Source organism: Trichosporon asahii (genome assembly GCF_000293215.1).
Source record: "Trichosporon asahii var. asahii CBS 2479 unplaced genomic scaffold scaffold00006, whole genome shotgun sequence".
NCBI classification, from domain to species: domain Eukaryota; kingdom Fungi; phylum Basidiomycota; class Tremellomycetes; order Trichosporonales; family Trichosporonaceae; genus Trichosporon; species Trichosporon asahii.
In genome coordinates this window covers 60,967-86,968 of record NW_014040918.1, presented here as the reverse complement: position 1 = coordinate 86,968, position 26,002 = coordinate 60,967, and the positions used below count along the sequence as shown (strand labels likewise).

The 26,002-nt window shown below is 60.8% G+C and overlaps 9 protein-coding genes and 2 non-coding genes across 11 annotated transcripts; 3 read left to right on the top strand and 8 right to left on the bottom strand.

Annotated features, from left to right (window-relative positions):
• Window positions 1–72: 72 nt before the first annotated feature.
• A1Q1_06270 (60s ribosomal protein l31) lies at window positions 73–430 on the bottom strand (the record flags this gene model as incomplete). The annotated part of the gene is made up of 2 exons (XM_014327874.1): window positions 73–105; window positions 146–430. 2 exons carry the CDS (start codon window positions 428–430, stop codon window positions 73–75), a joined length of 318 nt encoding a protein of 105 aa, XP_014183349.1.
• Window positions 431–1,543: 1,113 nt separating this feature from the next.
• A1Q1_06269 (uncharacterized protein) lies at window positions 1,544–3,790 on the top strand (the record flags this gene model as incomplete). The annotated part of the gene is made up of 1 exon (XM_014327873.1): window positions 1,544–3,790. One exon carries the CDS (start codon window positions 1,544–1,546, stop codon window positions 3,788–3,790), a length of 2,247 nt encoding a protein of 748 aa, XP_014183348.1.
• A 365-nt stretch (window positions 3,791–4,155) lies between these two features.
• A1Q1_06268 (uncharacterized protein) lies at window positions 4,156–8,064 on the bottom strand (the record flags this gene model as incomplete). The annotated part of the gene is made up of 2 exons (XM_014327872.1): window positions 4,156–7,980; window positions 8,035–8,064. 2 exons carry the CDS (start codon window positions 8,062–8,064, stop codon window positions 4,156–4,158), a joined length of 3,855 nt encoding a protein of 1,284 aa, XP_014183347.1.
• Window positions 8,065–8,883: 819 nt separating this feature from the next.
• A1Q1_06267 (integral to membrane protein) lies at window positions 8,884–11,233 on the bottom strand (the record flags this gene model as incomplete). The annotated part of the gene is made up of 2 exons (XM_014327871.1): window positions 8,884–10,730; window positions 10,834–11,233. The coding sequence occupies 2 exons, from the start codon at window positions 11,231–11,233 to the stop codon at window positions 8,884–8,886; spliced, it is 2,247 nt and encodes a 748-aa protein (XP_014183346.1).
• A 3,257-nt stretch (window positions 11,234–14,490) lies between these two features.
• Window positions 14,491–15,467, bottom strand: A1Q1_06266 (uncharacterized protein; the record flags this gene model as incomplete). The annotated part of the gene is made up of 4 exons (XM_014327870.1): window positions 14,491–14,862; window positions 14,915–15,097; window positions 15,202–15,331; window positions 15,373–15,467. The coding sequence occupies 4 exons, from the start codon at window positions 15,465–15,467 to the stop codon at window positions 14,491–14,493; spliced, it is 780 nt and encodes a 259-aa protein (XP_014183345.1).
• A 739-nt stretch (window positions 15,468–16,206) lies between these two features.
• A1Q1_06265 (uncharacterized protein) lies at window positions 16,207–17,653 on the top strand (the record flags this gene model as incomplete). The annotated part of the gene is made up of 7 exons (XM_014327869.1): window positions 16,207–16,390; window positions 16,448–16,455; window positions 16,514–16,605; window positions 16,668–16,959; window positions 17,008–17,086; window positions 17,136–17,321; window positions 17,379–17,653. The coding sequence occupies 7 exons, from the start codon at window positions 16,207–16,209 to the stop codon at window positions 17,651–17,653; spliced, it is 1,116 nt and encodes a 371-aa protein (XP_014183344.1).
• Window positions 17,654–18,092: 439 nt separating this feature from the next.
• Window positions 18,093–19,715, bottom strand: A1Q1_06264 (uncharacterized protein; the record flags this gene model as incomplete). Its single annotated transcript, XM_014327868.1, has 2 exons — window positions 18,093–18,682; window positions 19,328–19,715. The coding sequence occupies 2 exons, from the start codon at window positions 19,713–19,715 to the stop codon at window positions 18,093–18,095; spliced, it is 978 nt and encodes a 325-aa protein (XP_014183343.1).
• Window positions 19,716–20,354: 639 nt separating this feature from the next.
• On the bottom strand, window positions 20,355–20,436 carry A1Q1_t004. Its single transcript has one exon. It is a non-coding gene; the product is annotated as a tRNA-His (tRNA).
• A 97-nt stretch (window positions 20,437–20,533) lies between these two features.
• A1Q1_t003 lies at window positions 20,534–20,613 on the bottom strand. The gene has a single exon. It is a non-coding gene; the product is annotated as a tRNA-His (tRNA).
• Window positions 20,614–21,406: 793 nt separating this feature from the next.
• On the top strand, window positions 21,407–22,987 carry A1Q1_06263 (uncharacterized protein; the record flags this gene model as incomplete). The annotated part of the gene is made up of 1 exon (XM_014327867.1): window positions 21,407–22,987. The coding sequence occupies one exon, from the start codon at window positions 21,407–21,409 to the stop codon at window positions 22,985–22,987; it is 1,581 nt and encodes a 526-aa protein (XP_014183342.1).
• A 146-nt stretch (window positions 22,988–23,133) lies between these two features.
• Window positions 23,134–24,840, bottom strand: A1Q1_06262 (uncharacterized protein; the record flags this gene model as incomplete). The annotated part of the gene is made up of 4 exons (XM_014327866.1): window positions 23,134–23,250; window positions 23,378–24,311; window positions 24,357–24,459; window positions 24,567–24,840. 4 exons carry the CDS (start codon window positions 24,838–24,840, stop codon window positions 23,134–23,136), a joined length of 1,428 nt encoding a protein of 475 aa, XP_014183341.1.
• Window positions 24,841–26,002: the final 1,162 nt, after the last annotated feature.

The following is a 26,002-nucleotide window of genomic DNA, read 5'->3' as shown; positions in this document are numbered from 1 at the left end:
ACTAAGCACTGCGTCCTCGCTGTCGATCTATGTTGAGCGATGCATAAAATATACAATGTTGCGATGATGAGATTAGAAACCCTTGGGGTTCTCGCGGATCGTAATCTGTAACGGTCAGCAATTGTATTAACAGCTCTCTACTTACCCTGGTCCACTTGGGAACCTTGTGGATACCCTTCCTCCATCCCCGGTACTTGGGGTCGAAGACGGTGTACTTGTCCTTGGGCTTCATCTCGGCCTCGGTCGGGAGAGCCTGGGCGCGCTCGAGACTCCGCGTCTGGACACCAGACTCGGCGACGGCAGCAATCACATCATCGACGCGGCGGAGACGCTTGCGGAGGTTGGCCTTGCGGGTGGAGGAGAGGCGGTACGGGACCTTCCAGAGGAGGGAGCCGTTGACGAAGGACGTGGGACGGAAGGCGCCGAACATGTTGTCGGTTCGGGAGGGGAGAAGAGAGAGGAAAGGGGCGATGGATACCGGCGTGGGATGTCGCGCGGGTTTTCGGTCCTCGAGGTCGTGCAAGTGAGGAGAGAGTGGAGGTCAACGACGACGGCGGAGTGTTCAACGAGCTCGATACCTGGATCTTTGTGTTCTTGGTCGCTCGCAAGTGGACTTTTCGGAGGAGGTTGAATATCGGGTGAGCGGAAGTATACCCATGCATTCAGCACATGGTGATGATCCGATGATACGCCGAGATTTCGATCGCGTCCGGGGCCCTTCTGCTGTGCATAGCCGTTGCCGCCAGCCGCTGCGCTGTGCGGTCGCGATGATGCATGTGCGAGATGAGAGGATGGGAACGACGGAATGCGACGTCGTTCTCCCCACGAAGCATCGAGAGATGCATAGCGCACGAGCCCCGCCAAGTCTCTTCGATTGATCGCTCTCCCATTACCGATCTCACCACTTCGGACTCGACTGAGCGGCGACGAGCTGCACCTAGCACCTGCCTGTTTCAGCGAAGTGCCCATCGCATCGCAACCCATTCAACATTATCTTCCCAGGCTGAAGAATCGCCACCGATCTCAACCATTGCGCTAGTCCCGTTTCACGCATCTCGACCTTTGACCACTTCGCACCGGCGCACCATTGTACCCATCGCACCTACCTTACCTCGGCATCTCTCTCAGAGTACGTCACGATCTTGCGACTCGGTCGGCACAACGCACAACGCACCCACACACACCTCGCCCTCCGGCTCAGCAGCGCGTCAGCGCCCATCGGCCAGAGATCACGACAGCTGTCTCGAGATCTCGAGACTTTCAATTCCTCTCACTTTCTCATTTCACAGAACGGCGACTGCGAGTGATTCCCACCGTGCTTGTCGTCGATCATCGAGTTCGCTTCCCTACCGCCCCGTGCCCCCGCCCAGCCTTCTTACGAACTCGGCCTCGATCACTACGACATCGCTACGCCCACGACGCACAACTGAACAACTTGACGCTCACGTCGTCCTCCATCTCGACTTACTCAGCACATCGCCCGCCGTCACACCTGTCTCAACCTTTCGCCTTTCAACCCCAGTGACCACCGAGCTCCGGCACAATGGAGACCTCGCTGTGGAAGCTGGGCAATCCACTTCTAGCCGTCTCGCCCTGGCACTCGAAGACGTGGTTCCTCGCCCTCGCGCCACTAGGCCACGGCGCGCAAGTTGCGTCCATGATCGGCCTCCTCATCGCAAGCACGCAACTCGAGACGCTAGACGAGCGCGGCCGAGTGCAGAAGCAGATCGCCGTCGCGCCCAGCTACGTCCGATACTGCGCTATCAACATTGTCCGGCTCAGTATCCATGTGCTGCTCGAGAGCTGGCTCGTGTACAGGCACTCGAGACGGTATCGGCCGCAGCCTTGGTTGCTGGCGAATGCGGAGGAGGAGGGGGTGCAGCCCGAAGTTGGCGATGGGGTGGATATGGCACTGGAGTATCTCAGGCCGAGGGAGGAGGTGGGAAGAGTGCCGACGCCGCATCCGGATCCGTCGCCGAGTTATACCGTGCCGCCGCGGACTGGGGAGACGGAATCGACCAGCGGAGGCGACGGGAGGGAGAAGGTGGACGAGGTGGCTGTCAAGAGCATGGAAGGGCAGTTCGAGAAGCTCGATCAGCTGGAGGTGAGGATTGACCAGCTGGAGGAGATGCTTGGCAAGATGGAGAAGAAGCCCAAGTCACGGGAGGAGGCTAAGGAGGAAGAGAAGGTCGAGGACGACAAATCCTCCAGCTCAGCCCCCGCTTCCAGCAGCTCGACCAACGCTGTCCCCGTCCTCAACACGAGTTCGGCGGACTCAGCCTCGCTCCCCCGCGCCACGACCTCGTCCAGCACCAGCTCCTCGCCCCTCAGCAGATCCCGCCGTGCACGCTGCCTTGCCGCCCGCTCCGACTCGCCCAAGGACTCGGACGCCGCGACAGCGGAGCAGATCCTAGCCGACCCACCAGCACAGATCGCCGCCTTCATCCCCTCCGCAGCCGCCGAGGCAGCCAAGCGCCGCGCCGAACGCCTCCAACGCTATGATTCCGCCGCGTCCAACGCCGACCTCTGGGTCTGCTGCTGGGGCTTCATCATGTGGGTCGTCGGCATGATTGTGGCCTTTCCGCCCGAACCTGCCCGTTCCCGCGCTCCCTTGGTCTTCGCAGCCACCATGGTCAGCATGGCCAGCAACTGGTTCACGGCGCTGGGCTTCACGGCCTGCTTCCTCCTCTGGAGCCTCGGGTACATCATTGTCCTGGTCGCGTGGCTCCTCTGGCACCTGGGGATTATCCGGGGCGCGCAGCCAGTCTTGTTCCCGCGGGCATCTGCTATGAAGCTCCCCAAGGAAGAGTTGGACAAGTGTCCGCTCGTCATCTACTGCGCTGATCCGGAGGAAGAGACGCCAGAGTGGGAAGACCTCCCTGGTCGTCCGCTAGCCCTGGGCGAGATCGACAGGGAGAAGCTCCCCCATCCCTTGCGCGTGCTGGGAGTGAACAAGGCAACGTGCGGCATCTGCCACACCGAGTTCCTGCCCCCCTGCATCGTGGAGGAACAGGAGGCGTACGAAGTGGAGGTCCTGCGCGAGCTGCCGTGCCTGCACACGTTCCACCGCGAGTGCGTCGACGAGTGGCTCCTCAACCACGCCGACACGTGCCCGTACTGTACCCAGAGCGTGCCCGCCATGCTGAAAGATCCGGGCAAGGCGAAAGCCGCGGAACAGGCGGAGGCGCGGGGCGAGGAGTCGGGCGAACTGGCCGAGTTGAGGCGCACGATGAGTCGAAGGAGAAGCCAGCGGTCTATTCGCACCATTAGGTCTGACAGGTCGGCCGTCTCCATCGCTTCGGCTAGGTCGAACACGTCAACGTCTGCCAAGGGCGCGGTTCGCTCCATCGAGGCGTCGAGTGATCCCGCAGACGCCAGCGCCAGCGGCAGTAGCAGTAGCAGTAGCAGTAGCAGCGGCAGTAGCAGTAGCAGTGGCAGCCTGCGTCCCGGCCAAGGCGTAGCAGAAAGGAAGGAGAAGACGGACACGGCCTCAATCTCCAGCGAGGATAGTGCGAGCACGCAGCAATTCCACGACTCGCGCGAAGCGTCCACCCCCACGCCCGTCCCCGCAAGTCCCGCAAGTCACAGTATGTCCCGCAACGCCTCCCTGAGCACGGCGTACGAGACGGCCGCGAGCTCGCTCGCCCTGGCGAGTATGAGGACGGCGACGCCTTCCACTCCGATTGACGTAGCTTGGTCTGACACACCGGCTCGAGTGGACACGCCGGGCACGCCGGGCACGCCGGGCATGCTCGAGGCGAAGAAGAATGAGAACGTAGAGAGGGAATAAGGAGAAAGGGGGGGGTATAGACGAGGTTGTACATATAGCGATTAGCGTGTGTAGCATAACATCTCATGCCAAGGTTTTCATCTGCCCATCCCTCCTTGCTGTACATTCAACGCTCACTCTCTCAGACGGCGAATAATCCTGCGTAACCCGATGCATTTAATGCTATATGTTTTGTTTTCTAATGATAGTTGTTTTTTTGTCCCAAGTTGACAAAGTTGTGGTTGGTGCGTTTTTGTGATTCTTCTTCTGCTCCCTTCTCACATCCTCACGCCGTGTTCTTCAGAGGACTTCGGTCTAGAACTGAAGGCTTGGCCTCACTCGGCCTCGCTGCGCTCAGCCTCGCTCGGTATCGCTCAGTACCTCGCTTAGTACCTCGCCTGCCTGTTGACGACGTTGAGGATCGCCTCGCGTGCGTTCCTGACGCTCTCCTCGTCGCCGGTGATCGTGATCAGGTCGTCGTCCTTGCCGACCGTGATGTCGGCCCCCGTCTCGGCACGGAGGCGGGAGATGGTGGCGCCCTTGCTACCAATGATGCGCGGGAAGGCACTGCGCGGCAGGCCGGTGAGCAATCCCACGTGCGTCGCGCTCTTGGCCGCCTCGAGCGCCTTGAGCAGGATCGCCTCGGCGCGGTCCAGGTCCTCCTCCTTGGCACGGAGGAGCCAGGTCTCCTCGCCCTCGGGGCCCGAGGCGTAGTTCTCGCGCAGCTCGAAGGCGCCCTCCTCGCTCTCGGTGTCGTCGAGGTCGATCCGCGCCGTCTTGGCCGCCAGGTCGTCGGTCGAGTACGACGGCTTCGGGGGACCAGTGGGGATGTTGAGGAACGCACCCACCCCGCGGATGGAGCGGATCAGGTTCGGCTGCTCGGCCACCGCGTGGTGGTACTTGGCCGGAATGGCCACGGGGCGCTGGGCGAGGTCGCCGCGGCCGCCGCGGGGCTGCCCGCGCTCAGAGGGCGCGGTCTTGAGCGACTCGGACGCCTTGGCAATCGCCTCGTCCGTGCCGACAACCTTGACAATGTCCTCCTTCTCGGCTCCTTCGAGCTCGGACGCGTTCTCAACCTCGCCAACACTGTTGTACTGCCTCGAACCAGGGAAGTGGATCGCGGCACCGCTGCGGCGCTGCAGGTCCTGCAGGGCCGAGCCGCCGCGGCCAATCTTGGACGCGTGGTTCGCATGCGGGACCACGACACCGATGACCTTGGTCGCGCGCAGGGCACTGACGGCCTTCTCCAGCTCGGCCTGCAGCTTCTGCACGACCTTGCGGTCGCCACGGAGACGGACCTGGTCCGCATCGTCGCCCTGGCGCGGGAACGTGACCAGGCCGGCCTGCTTGTGCGCGTCCTCGGGGCCGCCGCACGAGGCGATCAGCTCGCGCAGCTTCTGGCCGCCCTGCCCGATCAGGGTGCGGTGGAACCTCGGCTCAATCGTGAGGTTGACCGTGACCTCGTCGCCAAACTGCTCGACAAGGTCGAGGATGGCAGCCTTGGCGGCCGCGATCGCCTTCTTGTCGCCGCGGACCGTGACTGAGGTCTTCTCGCCGTCAGAGCTCTTGTCAATGTCGATTTGCGCGCCAGTGTCGTCCTTGATGCCGTTGATAGTGGCTCCGGCCTTGCCGACGATGAAGGCGATGGCCTTCTGCGGAACGGTGAACTTGGCCTCCTGGCGCGACTCGGCCTCGAACGCGGCAGCCTCGAGCAGCTCGGCCTTGGCGGCCGCAACACCCTTCTTACCACCGCGGATCGTGACCTCGTCGGGCTTGACGCCCTCCTTGCCGTGCGGGAACGAGAGCTTGACGCCGTACTTCTCCTCGAGACGGATGGCGTACTTGCCACCAGCACCAATGAGGGCGGGCTGGATCTCGGGCTTGATGCGCACAATCTCAGTCACCTCGTCCTCGAGCTTCTCGATCTGCGCCTGCAGGCGGCGCTTGGCCTCCTCGACGGCCTCCTTACGGCCGACAATCTTGCAGTGCACAAGCGCCTTCTTGCTCTTCTTAGCTTCCTCCGCGTCGTCAAAGTTGACCTTGACGCCAAGCGTCTCGCGCAGCTTGTTGATAGCAGAGCCCGACGAGCCGACAAGCTGGCCGACGTACTTCTTGTCAACGTCAAACTCGGCAGTGTAGCCGTTCAGGATGTCGTCGTTCTTGGCGTCCTCGACAATCTGCTTGATCGAAGCAACGACGCGGTCGACCTCGTCGGCCGGGCCGCGGACAATGATGGCGCTCTCGGGTGTGTCGTCCTTGGGGCCGTTCTTGCCAGAGCCAGAGCCGACCTTGACAGTGACGAAGCCGTCCTCGCCGATGAGCGCGTTCAGGACCGTGCCGCCCGTGCCGATAATGGCGCGGTGCCACTTCTTGTCAACGTCGAGGGTCTCGGTCTTGACGTCCGAGAACTTCTTCGTGAGCTCGTTCAGCTTGTCGGCGGCAGCACCGACGAGCTCCTTGAGCTTGGAGTCGCGCTGCTTCTTGTCCGAGGGCAGGTCGTTGCCGGTGTAGACGATGTGGACCTCCTCGTTCTCATCGTCCTTCTGGGGGAAGATGGCAAGCACCTTGTTGTCCTTCTCGAACTGCTGGATGCGCGCACCCTTGGCACCGCGGAGCAGGGGCTGAACAGCGGGGTCAATCTTGACCGTGGTAATGGCGGCGGGGACGATCGACTTGATGGCAGCAACAACCTGGTCACGGGCCTTGAGGACGTCATTCTTGTTCTCACCAACAATCTCGACAATGACCTTGCCGGTCGAGTCAACAGTCGACGGCTTGGGAGCGTAGATCTTGATGTCGTCAAAGCTGGAGGCAATGTTCTTGAGCGTGGAAGAGCGCTGGAGGTAGCGGGCGACCTTCTTGGCGTGGGGGAACGGCTGGGGAGTGTTGACCTGGGAGATGGCGACGACGTCAACGGGCTCGACAGAGGCAGAACCAGCCTTGGACATGGCGAGCTCGATAGCCTTGAGAAGACCAGAATGGGGGCCGCGCATCATGACCTGCTCGTTGGGGTCGGAGGCGGGGGGCAGGTCGATGATACAGCCGGTCTGCTCGAGAATGTCGTCGGCGGCAGCGCCAATGAGGTAACGGTGCTGGCGCTTGGGGACGACAATACCGAACTCCTTGAGCGAGTCGACGAGGCCCTCGAACTGGCGCTGGATCTCGTCAACGACTAGCTTGACCTTCTCCTTGTCACCCTTGACCTTGATCGCGAGCTCCTTGGGGACAGCGGTTGAGGGCGCGGCGTCCTCGTCGTCGTCCTCCTGGATAGCCTTCCAGACGGCGGGGGGCGGGACGTGGACCTTGACCTCGCCCTCGCCGATCTCCTCCTCGAGCTTGCGCGCGTTGGCGCCGCGCGGGCCAGCAATGAAGGGGAAGTACTTGGACGGGATGTTCTTGATCGTTGACGAGCCCTGGCCGATCTTGTGCGAAATCAGAGCGTAAATCTTGTCACGGGCGTCCTTGGCAGCAGCGCCCGTTCCGGCAATGGTGATCGTAACCTGGGGCTCCTCGTCCTCGTTGTCCGAGTCGTCGTCGTCGTCCTGGTGCTCGCGGGGGTCCCAGGCGGGGAGCGAGTCGCGGCGGGGGATGTCGATCTTGGTGGAGGTAGCGTCAGTGATGGACTTGAGCGTAGCACCCTTGGGGCCGATGATAGTGCCGATAGTAGTGATGGGGACCTCGACCTCGAGAACGACGGGCTTGCTAAGGCCGCGCTCGATGATCTGGCGGGCGAGCGCGAGACGCTTGGGGTCCGAAGCCTTGACATGGAACTGCTTGAGGCCGGTCGACATCTGGGTCGACGACTCGACGACGGCGCCAGTCTGCTCCTGGACCTTCTTCATGGTGTCCTGGACGACTTTGCCGGTCGCGAGCTCGTTGGCGGGAATCGAGAACGTCTCAGTGTACGGGTGCGAGCCGGCAGTGGCGTGGCCCTGGCGACCGAGACCGCCGGGGGCGGCGGACTTCTTGAGCGCACCGGCCTTGATAGCGGGCTTGGACGCCCAGGCAGACAGAGCAGGAGCAGCCTTGGCGGGAGCGGGGGCAGCGGCCGACGAGCCGAGAGAAGGGAACATCTCCGTGGACGAGGCATCGATGCCGTTCGTGTTGGGAGTGTTCGAACCGGACGCCTTGGAGGCGGCAGTGGGGCGGGCAGGCGAGGGAGCACCGCCCAACGAGGGGAACGGGTCCGGCGCACCCTCGAGCTGGTGACGCTGAGACGGTCAGTACCATGGACAGAAGGAACGGAACAGTGCAGTCTCACTCACCTTCTGGAGTTCGGCAGCGGAGAGAGCCATTGTTCAAGATGCGATTGCCCGTGCGAGTAGCGTTGTAGCGGTAAGACCAGAGACCGAGAGACCGACGGGGAGCGTGGGTACGCTTAGAACCGGAGAGATGGGGGAGTGTAGTGAGGTGGGCGCTGTAGAGCCTTGAAGAGAAGAGGAAAGAAACAAGAGAGAGAGAGAGGAGCGATGCGATGTCGGCGTGGCCAGCAGTCCAGCGCCAGCGCCAGCGCCAGCTAGCCAGTGAGCCAGTGAGCCAGCAGCCAGTGGGCGATCCGGTCCAAGCCCAGCGAACTCGAGTTCAGGATCCCCGACATTTACACCCGCTCGTCATACGCGCTCGTGTCCGGCTCAACCTCAGGGCACACAGCCAAACGTCACCCCCACTTCGTCCGTCCATCGTCCTGCATTGCCCGAGCGAGCGCTCGTGATCGTGCTATCACCCTCCGTGGTGCTCGGTCCGAACACCTGCTACCATGCTCGCGTGCACCTCCTGACAGCCCCTAGCCAAATACACCCTGCTGCCCGGCTTCTATGGATACATGAGAAATCGCATTTCCGAGCAAGAAGAATAGGACAGAGAGGAGCTCAAAGCTACAACTGGGGATGATGACCGATCGGAAATCTCTAGGGCTGGTCGTACACAAAATGTCTCTAGCTAGTCTATCTGGACACGAGTGTGCCCTGGGAAGTGGGGAATGTAGTGCCGTGTAGTCGGTCAGTGGTGGGATGCGGAGTGTGTGAAGTTGTCTTGGGGAGTGAGGGAGTGCGTGTGTTGTAGTGCAAGTGTGGAGGCAAGAATAAACCAAGATCACAGCGAGAGTGTGACTCTTTCTATGGCCGGTACGGCGGCTGGGGGTACTGCTGAGCGTACTCTGGGTACTGCTGAGGAGGCTGCTGGTATGCGCCTGACGGGTAGAGGTCCGACGCATTCTCGAGAGCACTGGACGAGTATCCGACCGAGCTGTCGGGCTTCTTGCCAAAGCTGTCCTCATTCTGGAGCAGGGGCGGGTACGGCTCGTTCGGCGGCGTGGGAGGGCCCGAGGAGTCGTGCGACTCCGAGTCGGTCGGCGTGAGGGCAGCGGGTGCTCGCTTCTCGCCGCGGTCCTCATCAAAGCTCGCTCGTTCAAGCTCCGCGCCGTCCTCGGGGCCTGGAGTCTTGTGTCGGCGCCAGAGGATACCGTAGAACGTGTTCCAGATCAAACTGATGAAGAGGAAGACGGTGGGAATGCCCACGATCGCAATCTCGACGATACCGATGACTGTGCGAGGAATGGGCTTGACGTGCAGCGTCTCGAGGAACGCGATGAGGAGGCCGAACAGAATCATGCGGAAGAGACTCAGCACGATTGAAAGCAGGTTGCCTGAGCGCCGCTTCTCGGGACGGAAGACGATGAGCGAGACGAACAGCAGCGCCTCAACGACGAGACACCCAATCACCTGCGCCCAGGGATTGCGCTGCCCGAAGCCGATGAACGCGGCACGCGCGAACATGGCGAGCACGTACGGCGCGAACCAGAAGAACCACCGCTGCGCCTTGAAGGGACGGTACAGGACGCCAGCGGACTGGAAGAAATGGAAGTCGGTGTACAGCAGCGAGACGCCAGGCTTCTCGGGCGACTCGCGCTTCGCACGGCGGAGGCTCAAGAAGAAGACGACGCAGAGCGGGACGGCAATGAACAGCACGCCGAGAACGCCGAAGAAGATGGATAGCCCCGAGTCGCCCTTCCCGATAGTCCACTGGTAGAAGGCAAAGATGAAGATGGGGAAGAAGAAAACGAGGCACGCGCGGAGCAGGTTCGCGCACAGCAGGTTCCAGTACGCAGAGCGCAGGCGGGTGGCCCACCTTGTGACGGCGTTCGTGGGCGAGCTCCTCGAGAACGCCAACACGGGCAGGGCGAGCAGGGCGTGGAACGCGAGCACGATGGCGACAAACGCAAGGAAGAAGAAGAAGATCGTGTCGTACGCGTTCGCGTACGGGATGCTCCGCGTCTCGACATACTGCGGGATGCCCGTCGTCAGATCCGTCGTCTGGTTCTGGTCCACGAGCGAGGGCATCGGCGCGCGGCGCACCAGCTCACGCACAGCGACGTTGCTGATGGCGTGGCTTGTGAAGAAGCTCTTGAGCGCCGGCGCATTGCCGATCATGCTGCTCATGTCGACCATGCTCTGGACGTTGTACGGCGACAGCTTGCGGTTGATGTACTGCACGTCGCTGTGGGCGTCGAACCCGAGATGCCCGCCTGTGCGGTTGCGCATGTCGTTGATGCTGTTCTGCATTGGCTCGGCGTGGAAGAGGGCGAACGACCAGTAAAAGTTCTGCACAAAGTTGCTGAACGCGAGCGGGTAGTTGAGGTGCATCATGCCCGCCGCCGCTGCCGTTTGGTACAGGAACAGCACGTCGAACCAGCGGTACAGCGCCGGCGAGACCGAGTTCACGAGCATCGAATGCACGAGCGCAACAACGCCGGCCGCGAGCGTGAACATGCCCGAGGCCCACTTCACGGCCGTCTGCTGCGTCGTCTTGCCATTCGACAGGGTCGCCTGCAAGCATGCTGCGCTCTCGTTCGTCTTCTCGTTGATGAGCTCGACGCGCGCGTATGCCTCGAGGTTGGGGACTGTCCATGCAATAGCGGGGATCTGGTCCTGTACCCAGTCGGGCATGGGATAGGTGCCGAAGCCTGCGTCATTAGCCACAGCACCGCATTGCGTTGTGTTTGCGTGGACATGCCGAGCCGCTTGGCGAATTCCGAGCAGAGTTCACACCGATGTCAGAAGACGTACCTGTGACATTGACCTGGGGCAGGGGACAGAGAACGCCCTGGACGTAGTCGCATATGTTGATTTCCTTGTTGAAAATCTCCATGCCATACGCATTGAAGTACAGGCGCGCGCGGACCGAGAGGTCGGTCTCGATGGACGCGAGGGAGAAGGAGAAAGTCGCGCTGTGGTTTGCGCGCCAGTACGCAATATCAAAGCTATCGATCAGGATCGCCTTGGGCTCGATACAGTTTGAGACAGCGTTCGTGTACAGCGCCTTGCCGGCGGGCGGGTCCTCGTTGGTGAGGTTCCGTGTCGGCGTGGACGTCAGACCGCCCTCGCCGCCGTCGCCGAACTTGATGGCGGCCGCGGGCACCGCGAACAGCGCTGCAACGGCAGCCACAGTGACAGAGGGAAGCAGCATTGCTGAATTCAGATCCGACTGCTGGTCGTGCCCCTGTCGCCGTTCCTTAGTGGCGGCGAGCCTGTAACTTTTGGGTCGTCAGCCAAAATCCTATCCTCCACCGTCCCGCAAGTGTGCTGCGCTACGGGACGTGCGGATGCGGCTGACACAGCCTTGGTGCGAACGTACGCTTAGTCGTGCAAGATCGAACGCGATCGCACGCTGCACGCGTGGTGTGCAGCAAACACTACGCAAGCGTGTGTCGAGATTGCGCTGCGTCGGATCACCAGCTTGCTTGCTCGGCAATGGCGTTGGTGACTGCGGAGGCGTTGGGTCCCTTCGCAAGTTGATGAGCTGGGACGATGCAAGATGAGGATGAGGAAGGAGTCGAATGAGAAAGCAAATGTGCGAGTACTAGCTGTTTCGGCCGAAGGTCAAGCTCGAGCGAGAAGCGAAGACGGGGAGAAGGATGGGCCAGCACCCTTCTGCGGGATGGCGTATGATACAGTGGAGTCGAAGCCGGTGTGTCGCGATGTTTTGGAAGCTCGTCAGCTCGGTCGGGAGTAGTGACGAGGTGAGGACGGGATAAGTCTAGTAGTCGGTGTACGGCACGGCCGTGGAGTGTGTATGAGCAAGAGGACGAGAGGGAGGGAAAGGGGCGGAGGGCGGAGGGCGGTGAGAGAGATATAAGAGAGTAAAGGGGGAAGGGGATGAGTCAAGACAAGAGACTCGAGGAATGGACGTGACAAAGATGCAGCATTGCAATGGTGTGCGAGAGTTGTGCGCCCAGTGCGCCAGAGAGTGAGCTAAGCCGTGCGCCGTGCAGGCCGTGGCCGAGACGGGTTCGACGTCAGCCAGATCGCCAGAGCCCGCCCGCAGGTTCGCAGGATCGCACGCTCGCAGAAACCGATGCAGCCCGCACCGCGCACCATCGGCCGTTGTTCTTTTCTCTGCTCAGTGTCTAAGGGCACAGGCTGCGCTAAGAGGGACACATGTCCTGGCCGTCCTGGCTAACTCCTGGCTCCAATGAGGACTAGTGCGAGCCGCGTTCCTGTTCCTGTGGGCCCGGAGAGCACTAGTGAACTGGACCTCTGGAGCGCGGGCAACTGTGCATCTTGTGCTTTCATTGTGCACTGTGAAAAGCAGCAGCCGCAAACCGCAGACCGCAGGCGGCTGCGGGAACTGCACCGCACAGGTCCATTTTGGTGCAGGAGCAAGAAGAGAGTCGCGGCGATCTCACTACTCAGGGTTCAGCTGACTGCCCCTTTGTCCAGGTGTCCAGGTGTCCAACCTTGTTCTCTCTTGTCCCTGGGCAGAATGGGACCGTTTCGACTCTCGCTACTCGACACCTTTTGGTCGTGAGGGAGGGAGCTGTGCTATGCGCTATGCTCGACGATGAACGGCGAGGTTCGCTCGGTCTATACAATGCATACGTCGAGCGCGCATCACACACCATCGACGTTTTTGTGCAGAGACAAAAGCACACAGCGCACAGAGAGAGACACAGATCGACACAGTGTCTGGCCAGGCTTCCCTGCAGCCTTCATTGTCACCCTCAGTTCCCCACTTGCTCGCTAGCAACGAGCCTTGGAGCCCATCGAGCTGCCCCACAGCAAGCATCTCCCCACTCTGACACTCTGCTCCGCACGCCGACGACGGCTCCTCCTCATGGCCTCTCTCCACGATGCTTAGCATTCTCCATGCTCACTGCGACATCGAGGCTCGCGCGCTCGCGGTAGTGACGGTGACGTCGACGGCTCAACCGCCTTGGCACTGAGGATGCGTCATGAACCGTCATGAACGGCACGATCGTCCCTTTGTCTTCCCTGAGTGGCGCGTCGAGCTGGCGTCGAGTGGGATAGTCTCGGCGCAGCCTCTCGACTCTTCGCACAGCGTGCAGATCGTGCAGAAGGTGTATGCATAGACGAGCCGGAGAGCTAGATTGGAGGTACGCAATGGTCTGATTCTGGAACGACTGCGCCCCAACCGTAGTGTGCCAAAGGATTCTGGAATGACTGCGATAGACTGAAGGCGGTGTGCGCAAGTCTGGACCGAACAAAACGCCATAGGGAACAGACTTGGGGCTGGAAAGAGAACAGCGAGGGCAGCGTGGCGCATTGGACTGCGGACGGACCGTGCGGAGTCGGGTCCACCGCTCGAACTCCAACGTCGCTTCATCTTCAAGTGTATGGCCATGCATACTGCGACGCTGCCCACGGAGAGTTGCATCATTGACACAGTGACATGCCCCTGTGCGCTCCAAGATACCGAGTGCGTGCCGAGCGCATACCGAACACCCTTGGCGAGTTCACCGCCTTGCTTTTATTCTGGCCAAGCTGGCCCAAGGATGTGGGCAACCCCCACTCTTGACCCGCTCTCTTCTGCTCTAGTTTCCTTCCAGTTGGTTTGCTCGCGACTTTCTTGGAGCTAGGGTCTGGCAGTGACGACCAAGATGGGACAATTGCAAAGTCTGAGCTTCACCTTCGCTATTCAACGACGTCCAACGATGAGGCAAACGGGTAGGCAGCTATAGGCAGCACTATGCCCCGACGGCAGTACGGCAGACCTAGACGTCCTGACCAGTCCTAAGAGACCTTCATGTGACGCTGCGGATGTCGCGACGTTTACTAACGCCTAGACGCCTCCTTCTGCAGTGTCTGTGATCTGTGAGCGGGAAACCCATCGCGCGCAGTCCGACTGCGCTCCCGCACGCGAACTTTCCTCCGGCCAGATCTGGTGCGCCTCTCTCTCTCTCGGCCTTGATCACGTTATGCTTACCCGTCCACGACTTGGAGCCATCAGAAACGCAGGATCGAGTGAATCTTGGGTTGTCCTATGGCATCCTCCGCAGACGGACAATGTCGCAGCACAGCACATTCAGCACTTGCATATTCATCCGTAATGCGCTGCGCCATGCCCTCCATGCCATATGCCACATGCCCGCCCGCAGTTGGCTTGAATTGTCCATAGCGAAATGGGGCACAATACGTGAACTTGCGGCCAATGTCGGCCGCTGCCCGGTCAATACCTAGCTTGGCGGATCGATCGGCCGATAGATTCGATTGTTGTTAACACTTGTCAGTTTGGGTGATCAGTCCATTCCTTCTGTCTTTTTGTACCGCCTCTGTCGGCTTGTTCTCAACATGTCCCCCTTGGTGCCCCGCAAGAGCCTCCAGCTAACCAGATCTCAGCACTCCGCCTCAGAAGTCCAGCCCAGTCGTTGCACCCGTCCGCAATGCTCTATCATGAGTCGCTCCATGTCTATTCACCTACAACAACTACTGGTCCTTGCGGTCCTTCGTGACGGCCTTGACCTTTCCAATCTCCATGATGCGGGGCGGGACCTGGACGCCCGAGAGCATCCTGATAGAGACGATGCAGATGGGGGTGAGGATACCGAAGAAGATGAGCAGGCCCGTCAGGAGCGGCGCGGTGAAGTACATCGCGGGCGGGGCGTCGTCGTCATCTCCGCCGGTGCGGTTCTTGGCCGCCGTCTCGACCTCCTCCACGGTCGGACGCTGGGCGTACGACCCCGTCTCGCTCGTCTCGATCTCGCGCTCGCCCTTGGCCAGTGAAGGGTCGCGCGTGCCCGTCACAATCACGATGTGGCGCTCAGGCAGGTCGGAGGGAATGGAGACGTCTGTTGTCAGCTCGAGACAAGTTGAGTAGCTCACCAGAAGCATGCTCGGCGTTCATGTACACGAGAGTACGGCCGCCGTTCGCCTTGTACGAGTCGGCCAGGTCGGCACCGCAGCGGTGGGCCCACATGTCGATCGCCTCGTTCAGCGACTCGCGCTCAGGCTTGACGAGGTAGGGGATGTGCAGGTCAGCCTTGGCCGTGGCGTACGGTCCGGCGAGCTTGTCGAGGTGCGACTCGTGGAGCTGCTGTCAGCTAAGAGAGGTGGAAGGCAACTAGCCTACGGGCTCGAGGCCCGAGGTCATCGAGTGGACGCCCAGATTCGATGGCCCGGAAGTGTTGGGATGCTCACCTCATCGACGTGCGCGACGACGGCAGTGTCCCAGTCGCAGCCCAGGCTGTGGAGAGAGTGGAAGATGCCGTCGGCGGAGACGACACCAGACGAGACCTCGGAGGCGGCCTCACGGATCTCGTCGTTACTGCTGTTAGCTGCATGTGTCGGATTAGCCAGCTGGATACCCACTCTGTTGAGGACCAGACGAGGAGCGGGGAGGTATCGCGGAAAGCCCTGGCGGCTCCTGCGAGGAGAAGGGAGGCTCCGACTGCTGAGAAACGCATGTCGGGCTGGCTGTAAAGGAAAGCTGAGGGTGATGGCGAAGGAAGGATACCTTGCGCCGGAGAGTCAACGGTCAGCGGTTCCAAGTCCGAACCCAGGCCAGCGATGACGGTGACACGCCGAGGAAGGACGGTCGGTGGATCGGAGTGTTAGGCGCACGGGCGGTCTGTCAGGTTAGGCGGGAGGGTTAGGCGCGAGGTAATGTGGGAGGGCGGCTGCTGATTGGCTGGAGGGGACGGCAATTACCGGAAGGAGTAAGGTGAACGCGTCATATTAGGAGACCCATTTAGGAGGGGTGACGGTTTGTTTGGTCAGAGGGACGCCCCCCCCCCCGCGCCTGGCAACCAACTCGGACAAGCGGACATCGACCATCTCTCACCCACACACACAACTCGCTCCTCAACTCTCTTCCTCATCTCCACCCTCCACTCCACTTCCACCCATCCACCACCACACCCCCTCACCATCCCTCAACGTACGTCCCCCGCATCCGCACAGACCCCCTCCACACTCTGCGCGCCGTCCACACTCACCCTTACTGACATTGCGTTCTTGCAGTTGCTCGGCAAAACGCCACTCACGCGCGTCTCCACTTTTGTCAACAACCCCGCAGACTCACGCGTCGTGCATCCCTTGCGCAGGTCAGCGCGTATCTCTCCAACACCTGTGTTTAGTTCCCTCTCATGTGCGTTGGAACAAGCCCGCCGGTCGCGTGCAGGACGTGTCGCTGACTCCCACAGAATGTCCGCGGAGCCCGAGAAGGCTCCTGTTGACGTCTCGTCCGACGTCGACATGGAGAAGCCCAAGAGCAACAAGAAGACGGCCAAGGGCGGAAAGGGCGGCAAGAGCAAGGAGGCTCTCGACAGCCAGAAGTTTGAGTTTGGCGACATCGTCCTCGCCCGGCTGCGTGGATTCCCTCCCTGGCGTGAGTTTCCGAGTGCTTCGATGTGAAGAAATTGAATTGATGGCTGACGGACTACAGCTGCGCGCGTGAGTCGACTCGAGGACGGACGAACGTTGATGGATGGCACGACTGACGCGGTCACAGGTGACGAACCCCGAGGATCTTCCCGCCAACGTTCTCGCTCAGCGTAAGGGTGCGAACCTCTACTGCGCCCAGTTCTTCCCCGTCGGAGACTTGTGAGTAGAATGGAATCAGCGTCGAGCGCTTTTGGACGGACGGATGGGCTAATTTTTCTTAGCGCCTGGCTCCCGCCAAGAGAGCTCCAGCACCTCAAGCCCAACCAGATCGACTCTTTCCTGAACGGATCACACCGCAAAGGAGGCGGCCAGCTGCGAGACGCCTACATGACCGCCCAGGACCCGAGCGAGTGGGACGCCGCTCAGGCTGAGGCCCGCCGGGAACTCGAAGAGGCTGGCGGTGATGAGGACGTCGACGAGCTGGAGGACGAGGATGTGCCCGAAGAGAAGGGCAAGAGGAAGCGCGCCGCTCCGGCAGCGAAGAAGGACACCAAGAAGGCCAAGACGTCAAAGGTAAGCTTTGTTTGACTGATCTGGAGCTGACATCAGACTGAGTCGAAGGCTGCGCCCAAAGCTCCGGCCGCCAAGGACAAGAAGGAGAAGCCCAAGGAGGCCACCAAGGAGCCGGCTGGCAACGAGGGTGAGTGGCCAGCATCGAAGGGTTTATGTGGCCAAGCTGACGGAATCAGACCCCGATGCGTCCCCGGAGGCTGTCAAGGCTAAGGAGTGGCGATACAAGCTCCAACGCGCGTTCCTCAGCAAGGGCAAGAGCCTGCCTGCTGCGTCTGACATGGACCAGTACGACGAGCTCATCAAGACCATTGAGGGCGAGGACCTGACGCGAGAGGTCCTCAAGTACTCGAAGCTGCGTAAGGGTGAGTCAACCGGTCACGTGGAGCTACTCCCTTTTCGAACGCGAAAGCTGACATCAGTTATGGAGGAAATGGCCAAGATTGAGGGCATCCCCCGCAACGACGAGCTCAACATCACCCAGCGTGCGAACGCGCTCTTCGTCAAGTGGGGCAATGTCGGCAACAAGACCGAGGAGCCGAAGACGAACGGAGCCGAACCTGACGCTAAGAGCGACAGCAAGGAGAAGACCGAGGACAAGGCCGAGGACAAGGCTGCCGAGGAGAAGTCCGCCGAGGAGAAGGCGGAGGCGCCTGCCACCGAGGCCGCCGCCGAGACCACCGAGGCTGCGGCCTAGGCGCAACCTTGACGGTAGCGCGCTCGTGGTGTGTTTGGGAGGGAGGGCGTTCGGTACACGGCAGGCGAAAGCGACAGGCAGCGAGACAGAGGTCTCTGAGATACATGGACAGTCGTCTTGGGAACTGCGATCCGGTAGACTAAGGACTTGTGCCCCAAGCGTAGATGCCGTAGTGTAGGCGAGGGAGTCCTTGCCGCGTGCGTGAAGCATGCAACGATTTTGCAGATAAGGAGCTAATAGAGGGTGGCAGTCAAACATCTGCCAGCAGTACACTGTGCCCAGTCACTGACCACTCTGCTGACGAGGCACTGGCTGATTCGAGCCCCTGCTCTCATCCGTTAGACCCACTAGACTGATCGACGACAGTTGCTGATACCAACATCGACGTTCCCGAGTCACGCGAATGGTTCAAAAATGCATGGGTATGATGTGTCTACTCCTACTTGGTCTCCTCCTTGGCCTTCTCGGCCTGCAGCTTAGCAGCCTCCTCCTCCTTCTGCACCTCCTCGTAGGCGGCCTGGTCCGCCTCGTCCTCCTCGAAGAGGGCCTCGTCGGCCTTCTCCTGGCCCGAGAGCTTCGTGCGCTTGCCCTCGGTCAGCTTGACGACGTCGGGGACGGGTCCGATGGCATGCAGCGCCTCGACGGCCGCCATCGGGTCGTTCCGTCCCGGCAGCGTCGAGGGGACAGTCACGCCCTGGGGCGCGGGCAGCGTCGCGGCGCCGGCGGCGATGAGCGCAAGGCGGCGCTCGTTCAGGACATACTTGATGCGCGCCATCGACTTGCGGCACTGCGCGTTAGCTTTCCACTCCTGTTCTAGCTGCTCCTGCTCCGTACCGGGCCGGGTTTTGCGGGTTTTAGCTAAGGCTTTCGGCCACCTTCCACCAGTCTCACTGCAGGCAAGACTGGTACCCGATCCCCCCCTGCCGGCACCTCGCTGGACAATGTACTCACCCGCTGTGACCTCCTCGAGATCAGATCGCCGCCGTAGGCCTTGACAATGCCCAGGCGGCGGCGCTCGACCTGCTGCGTCTGGAGCACATTGCGCTCACGCAGGAGCATGTACCACAGCACGTGCAGGTCCTCGAACGACTTGGTGCGGAGCTCGGCGGCAGTCCACGAGCGGCCTGAGGTTAGCACAAACACGAGAAGTCGAGGCAAGCGAGCGTAAGCGCGTGAAAGTCTCCGTGAGGAGGTGAAGAGGAGGAGAAGCTTCCAGCATGGAAGTGATGGACAGCTGAGCGGGCCTTCACAGCGGCTTGAAGGAGAAGGAGCAGGCGGAGCAGACAGTTGAGCTTGTAAGAACGCCAAAGAAGCCGGGGCGTAGGAATGATGACCGGAGACGCGGAACGGCGGCTTGTCCTCGCTCAGAAGCAAAGCTCGTGGCGCATCTCGGCGGCTTGTTTTCAAAGACAACCCGAGTTTTCACCACGCCGCCGATCACCGTCGTCACCCGTCCGGGCTGTCGTCCAGCGTTCTTCAACGGAATTCGGCACCCTCGCTGCCGTCTCCTGGCCGTCCCCTTGCCAGTTCCAAGCAGTTCTGCCTTCCGTAGCCCCTGTAGCCCGTCTTCTCGAGAACCCGCTGCCGTCCTCTGTTCTTGCAGCCTCCACTTTTCACCCGACGGATCACTTCGTCTCACACCTCGACTAGCCTGCAACCTTGCGGTAAACTCACCGGACCTGATACCCTCCTCCTCGTCCTCCATCAAGTCGATACTGCCCATGTTGCTCGGGAAGATGTTGCCCTCCGGCCGCGTCTGCATCTGGGGCGGGACATGGAAGAAGGCCCAGAGCGGGTGCGGCTTGGGTTTTCCCTTCCTGTCGATGAGGTCCAGCTCGTCCCAATACGACTGCGGCGGGGGGTACGCAGGCGGCTCGGGGTATCCGGAGGGAAGGGTGACGCGCGTAGTGCGCGCAGGGCGGATGGGGACGGGGCGGCCCTTGGGCGTGAAGTCGCGCACGCCGCGGCGGAGCCATTGGGGGGGGATGGGAAGCGAGGAAGCGTTCGCGGCGCTGTCGCAGAGGCGCGCACTCGTGTGCACGGTGCGGAGGAGGCGAGTCATGGCGGCGGACGTCGAACTCGGTGCTGGGTGTCGAGGTCGAGTGCTAGAGCGAGCAAGCCGGTAGAGGTAGAGTGGAGATGGTCTTTTCCGAGCAGCAACACCCCCGACATTGTAGGATAAATGGCGAAAAACGGCCGTTGGATATTTGCCTCCGACCTCCGATGGTCGTGCCTGGACATGTGCCCGTGAAGTCTGTCGACTGCACGACGGCGAGCGATGTGGCATGCACACTTGTGGCCACCGAGCACAAGACAGAGTATCCGGTCGGAAGCATACGAGCCGCAGAGCATGCATAGGTAGAGGAGTAGAGTCAGAAGAGCGGATCAGGGTTCCAGTCCGGCGTCTCCGCAGAACAGATCGGACAGCTAGCCGCCCCTGCCTCTCAGTCCGATTTCCCTGTCCGACCACCAACGTTGTCAACCACTGGAGTAGGCACAGCCTGACTCTTTGTCGCCCGTCCTCAGCTGAGCTGTAAGCCGGGGTAGTAGATTACACAGCCGGTACTTGCTAATGACTACGATGCACAAGGGTTCTGCCAACGCCACACCATCAGTGACCCAATGAGATCGCTGGCACTCCCCCCTATACCTCAACGCGAATGAGAGGAAAAAGGTATCGCAACTCTCGTCACGACGCTCTTGCTCGCACGCTGAGTCGAACAGCGGTCAGCTCGGAGTTGTGAACCACAACGAACGGTGATAACCACCTACACTATACGAGCGTTACTTGTCGCTGGGAGGGGCGCAGGCGGCGTCGGAGTTCCGGCCCTCCGCCCTCTCCTCCATCTTCCAAAAGATGAGCAACCTCTCGGATTGCTGTGCTCGCACGCTGAGTCGAACAGCGGTCAGCTCGGATGCATTCCACAACGAACGGTGATAACCACCTACACTATACGAGCGATGACGGAGAGTAAAGACGTGGGGAGAGGTGCCCGCCCGGGCGGGTGCGAGCGAGTGGCGATCAGGAGTGTGGAGTGTTGCTTACACCCCCCTTTGAGTGGGACGTGGGGATGTGGCGGAGCAAGAATCAGGGAATGGGGTACATCGCCGTGGCAGAATAGATCTAGAACGAAAGCCGGACCATGATCACCCTAATCCAGAGACTCCGTCCGGTGGTAGCAAGATTGCACGGTAGCCGTGGTTGGTGTTGCTGACAGGAAGGAGCGCTCAGCTGACCAGCGGTCCCTGTGAAAATCCAGGCGAGTTCTTGCCATGTGTTTATCAGCCATGCTGCAATCCCAGGTCTGCGTTGCTCTCGATGTACCCCTCCAGAAGTACGTCGCAGAGCCCCTACTGAGCGGTCAAGATGTCTGCCACGGCCGCCATTGCCATGTGAGCCACCCTGCCGATGACCGATTAACCGCATAGTTGTGAGAACTGAGCGGAGTGGCACCTTTAGCAGCGGATGTACCCTTGGTGAAGGCTAAGAAAGAATGTGAGGCGCAGTTGTTCGAATAGAACCACGCAGCGGCACTGCGTCGACAACCGGGGTAGTCAACGGTAGTGTGGCACCCGACCGGTTCTCATCCCTCTAGCGCACCCGTACACCCCCGTGAGTGTCACACGAGCTACGAGCTGTTCCCGCATTTCTGGACGAGTATATGAAGGCACGATCTGCGCATTTCCTTCATCATCCTCATCTCATCTCTTTCTTCGTCTCGAATCCTTCTCATCTCCAGTTCAGTTGGCACCATGTCCTGTCCTCCCTCACCTACGCTCTCGGCCACCTCAGCCGAGTTTGTCCACATTCCCGACGACAACCCCGTCAACATCCCCGAAAACCTGAGAGCCTACATCCAAACCGAGATCGCAAAGGGTATCGCCGAGGGTCTCGCCTCCGCCCGCTCCGAGCTCAAATCCGACCTCATGGCTGAATTGCGAACTTACATCGACGAAGAGTTCGAGGACGCCTCTGACGCCTCTGAGACCTCCTCGACCACCACCACCTCTTCTTCTTCGTCTTCCGAGACTCCGGACTCATCGACCTCCGAAGAGCTAGCAGAACTGCAAGACCGCCTCGAGCGTCTCGACACCGACCTGACCCGCGAGTGCGAGATCCGGGCCGAGCTCGGCGTCTCGCTCAGTGACTTCCAGCACACGACCAAGGCGCAAATGTTGCGTCTCCTGACGATGGAGCGTTTCAACGAACTCAGAGAGGAAGTGTTGAGGGAAGTGCGCGTCACGCTCGCCGCGGGGCGCGAGACGCAGCGTCTCTACCACGCCCGGACGAGGGTGGACCTGCTAGCTCTGATCGAGGCGCAGCGTAAGCATTTCTCCGAGGAGATGGCCAGAGCGGGGGAGAAACAGCTCGAAGCATACAGGGATGAGTTTGGCCCCAACGTGACGGCCCGGCTGGAGGAACTGGAACATGCCTCGTCCACGGCCACGAGGCGGATTAGTCGCCTCAGGCGGACTCAGAGGAGGCTCAGCGCCGCCGCTGAGAGTATGGTGAGGGGTACGGAGCAGGAGGAAGTTTGGAAGGCTGCGTGGGCCAAGACAATCGTCAGGGAGGGAGACCAGGAGGAGGGGGCTTGGAAGTGGCTCGACGCTAAGAGGGAGGAGAAAGCGTCGCCGATTCCGGGCGCTTGGCCTGTGCTTCCCGACACGGAGAGTCCGGAGACTACGAACGAGACTGCGACCAAAACTGAGGACGAGAGTGCGACTGAGGGTGCGATGAAGCCCGCGATCGAGGCCGTGAGCAAGTCTATGAGCGAGGTCAAGATCGAGTCCACGGGTGAAAGCAAGCCTGCCGACGACGAGACGACCAAGTCAGCCCAGTCAGCGCCGAGCTCCATCCTCTCCTCTGCGCCCAAGACCAAGGGGACGTTCAACTTCACGACCCCGTCGACGATCGACACGACTCCTGCCTACCCCGACAACACCTCTGGCACTTCTCCCCCAGCTGTCTCCCCTGTCTCCTCTACCGCAGACGCCCGCGATTCTTCTGAAGCTCCCACAGTCGCCGGATCTGGCGCCTCGACAGGCCCCTCCGCGCCCTCAAACCTGAGACCAGGTATGAGCCTCTACCCCGCCAACGTCGTCGAGTTCAAGGACGGCGTCACCTTCCGAATCCCCCTGGAAGCGGCCGGTGGGAGGCGCTCGAGGGGCTGGAGAGGATCGAGGGGCTCGAGGGATGGCTCGGCGCCTACCTCTAGCTGTGGATGTAGGGGATGTAGGAAGCCAAAGCCTGCTTCCGCTGTCCCGCCTCCCTCTGTCAATGCCGTCGAACTCAAGGGCGATGCCGAGAGAAAGGAAGGGGAGGGGGAGAAGTAGGCGTACCTCTCGTTTGTGATTTCTCATATGTGTAGCCGATGCACCGTTGTCTTTGCCTTCTTGGATTAGTTATAGGAGAGTCAGTGACCAGGATCTGTCAGTGCACAAGGGCAAACGGCACGCTCAATGCTCTAATTCTAACATGTCTAGTATCCCAGATGCTCGCGGCGGAGCTTGAGTGCGTCCTCGCGCAGTTGTCTCGTGCGATCCGAGATGCGCGGCCAGCCGTGGTCGGGGTGGTCGCCGCCCTGTGAGTTAGCTTCCTGCACACGAATCAACAGCTGTTCCAGAAGCCCGCAATCCTTTGCTCTAACAGTTACTTTGCTCTACTTTGCTCTAACAGTTGAACGTCCTCTAAGGTAGACATGGCTCGTTCTACTCGCCACTTACCTCTCCAATAGCCTTCAGCCAGTTATCCTGATTGTCGAATTCGGCGGGGAAGCCGACCTTGATGTCGTGCGGCGAATCGGTCATGCGGATGAGGGGTGGGAGAGGCGGTACCTCATTATGTGTAAACGCCCAGGCGATGAGGTGTGCCGTCGTCTCGCCCAGCAAGAGGGGGTTGACCATGTAATCTGCCGTCAGCTCATCGTATTCCTCTGAGCTCTGAGGGATGTGGTACTCACGCAATCCGATGAAGGCCAGTGTCGGGTCGGGGGCGTAGAATACGTCATCAGGCGTCAGGTTCATAATCGTCTGTCCTCCAGCGGCGGGGATGCCCTCCTCGGCAGGGGCCAGGGATTTCGTAACAGGGTGCTTGGTGAAGGGCGCACCATCAAAGAACGGGTATGAGTACAGGTAACCTGTCGCGTACACTACGACCTCGGCCGAGATCTTCTTCCCGTCCATGAGCTCGAACGTGTCCCCGTCGCACTTGACGATCTGCGAGACAACCGTGATCTCGCCAGACCAGGGAAAGTCCGTGTCCCACTCTGGCTTGTCGACCACGCCGCGGACAGACTGATAGATCTTGCGCTCGGGATTCGGGTGACCAGCTTCACGCGCGTTGTAGTCGTCCTGCGCCAGCTCGCGCGCAATGTCGAATCCGGACGCACGGGAACCGACGACAATGACGTTCTTTCCCCGGAACTGGGCTGCGTTGCGCCACCACCGTGAGTGGATCAGGGTGCCCTTGAACGTATCGAGTCCAGGAACGGAGGGGACAAAGGGCTCGTTGTAGTGCCCGTTCGACACGATGACGTGCGAGACGTACTCGGTCCGCCGCTTCCCGTCATGCTCGACCTCGACGGCCCAGTGGTCCGCCGGTCCCGTTGAGGACGGGTTGTGCTTCACGCTCATGACAAGCGTGTTCCACTGGATAACGCTGTCGAGGCTGTCATCAGCTCATATCAACACTGGGTCAGCTTACCCCTTCTCCCTCGAGTAGGCTTGGAGGTATTCCTTCACCTGGGGATGGTGTGGAAAGAGGGGGTTCGATTCCGGAAACTCAGCACCGCGGTAGGCCATACTATCTGTCAGCTGCAGCTAACATTCGGAAAGCTCACATGTGCTTGGGCAGGTTGGTGCGTAGGTGATCGTAGATTCCTGCTGTTAGCTGTCAACCGGCGCATGAGCTCACCTCCCGGCCCAAGAGCGCCAGGGTGCGCCTTCTCCCTCTCGCTTCTCAGCACTGCCATTCCGTTCTCGCGCCAGGCAATGTCCGGCGTGCCCGGATCAGCGACATAATTCCACACGCCTCCTGCTGCGGGTCGGTCGTCGAAAGCCGCAATCTGGTCTGGACGCACGCCGGCGTCCAACAGCTGCTTGACCGCAACGAGACCGCTGGGACCGCCTCCGCCGATGACGGCAACGCGCGTCAGCGGCGGAAGGGGGATGGCGGGCGAGTCAGACATGCTGCTGTCTGTGATGGTCATGGGGGAAGGTTGAACGGCAAGAAAGGAGGGAAGGAACAGAAAGTGGCCTAACGTTTGATAACCCGGTGGTGGATTCGGTTACTTCCGAGATGGAAGGTTCCGCTAATGGCCGAGTCGGGCTGACGTCTTCGGTGGTCATCATGGCGTGCACACGCACAGACTTTGAGTTGCCAAAGAAAGACGGTATTCTCAAGTCGACATGCATGTATATCGGTATCGGCGTCCAATCGTCGCAGCATCCAGCGACGGGATGCCCACTTCGTATGCTTGGCAGGGAGGACCATGGGGCCTGCTCCGAAGGATGACTGATTCCAGTGAATGGAGCAGTCACGTGTTCGCGGAACGCCTTGCCCGCTGATCTGCGTCGATGTCGATCTGTGATCTGGTGATGGGCTAGTGAATGTGTCGCATGCCTCGGCAGCGACGGTGGCCCGGTATTCCGCTCGATCACGCATTGAGCCATGCTACGCCGCAGGCACTCTGTCTCATGCGTGCCGCCGAGGTGACGACTGAACTCCTCGGCGTGACCACAAGCGCAGCGCCTGTCGCAGCCAAGTCTGCTGTCTGATAGCCGGCTCATGTGCGGCCGTTAAGTAGTAGGCTGCGGGTGTCGGCCCGATTGCCCGGCGGTTAACAGATCAGACCATCTCGAGACGAGCGAGCGAGCTTGCTATGACTCACCCCAACGTGCCTTCTGGGCTCGTGGGGCTCGTAGGGATCTGGGTGGCAACCATGTCATTGCGAGTCACCTGCTGCGTAACAATACGACGCCCTGTGTGTGGTCCGAGAACTCCGACACAGAGAGAGTGTGGAGTCAGGCGATGCACGATGCACATTCCGAACAGCTGTTCTATTGTGGGTCAGAAGACTCTCGATGTGTGCCCAGTCTGGACCATGATACCGTGACATGCCGCACCAGTTCGCGTTCCAGCGCCCACTTGAACGCTTGCTTACCCGCTTCATTTGCCCGTCCCGACCGCCCGCAACCGCAGAGGCGCATAGAAAGCGCAGAGTGAAGGCGTATCGGTTCTGAGCCGTTTGTTGACTTGGGGAGGCGTCGGGAGACATAGTCGTTGCCACTCTGGGCAGGTGGGCCCTGAGCAACCCTACACGCCCTGCACTTGCTGCGCGGCGTCGGGGC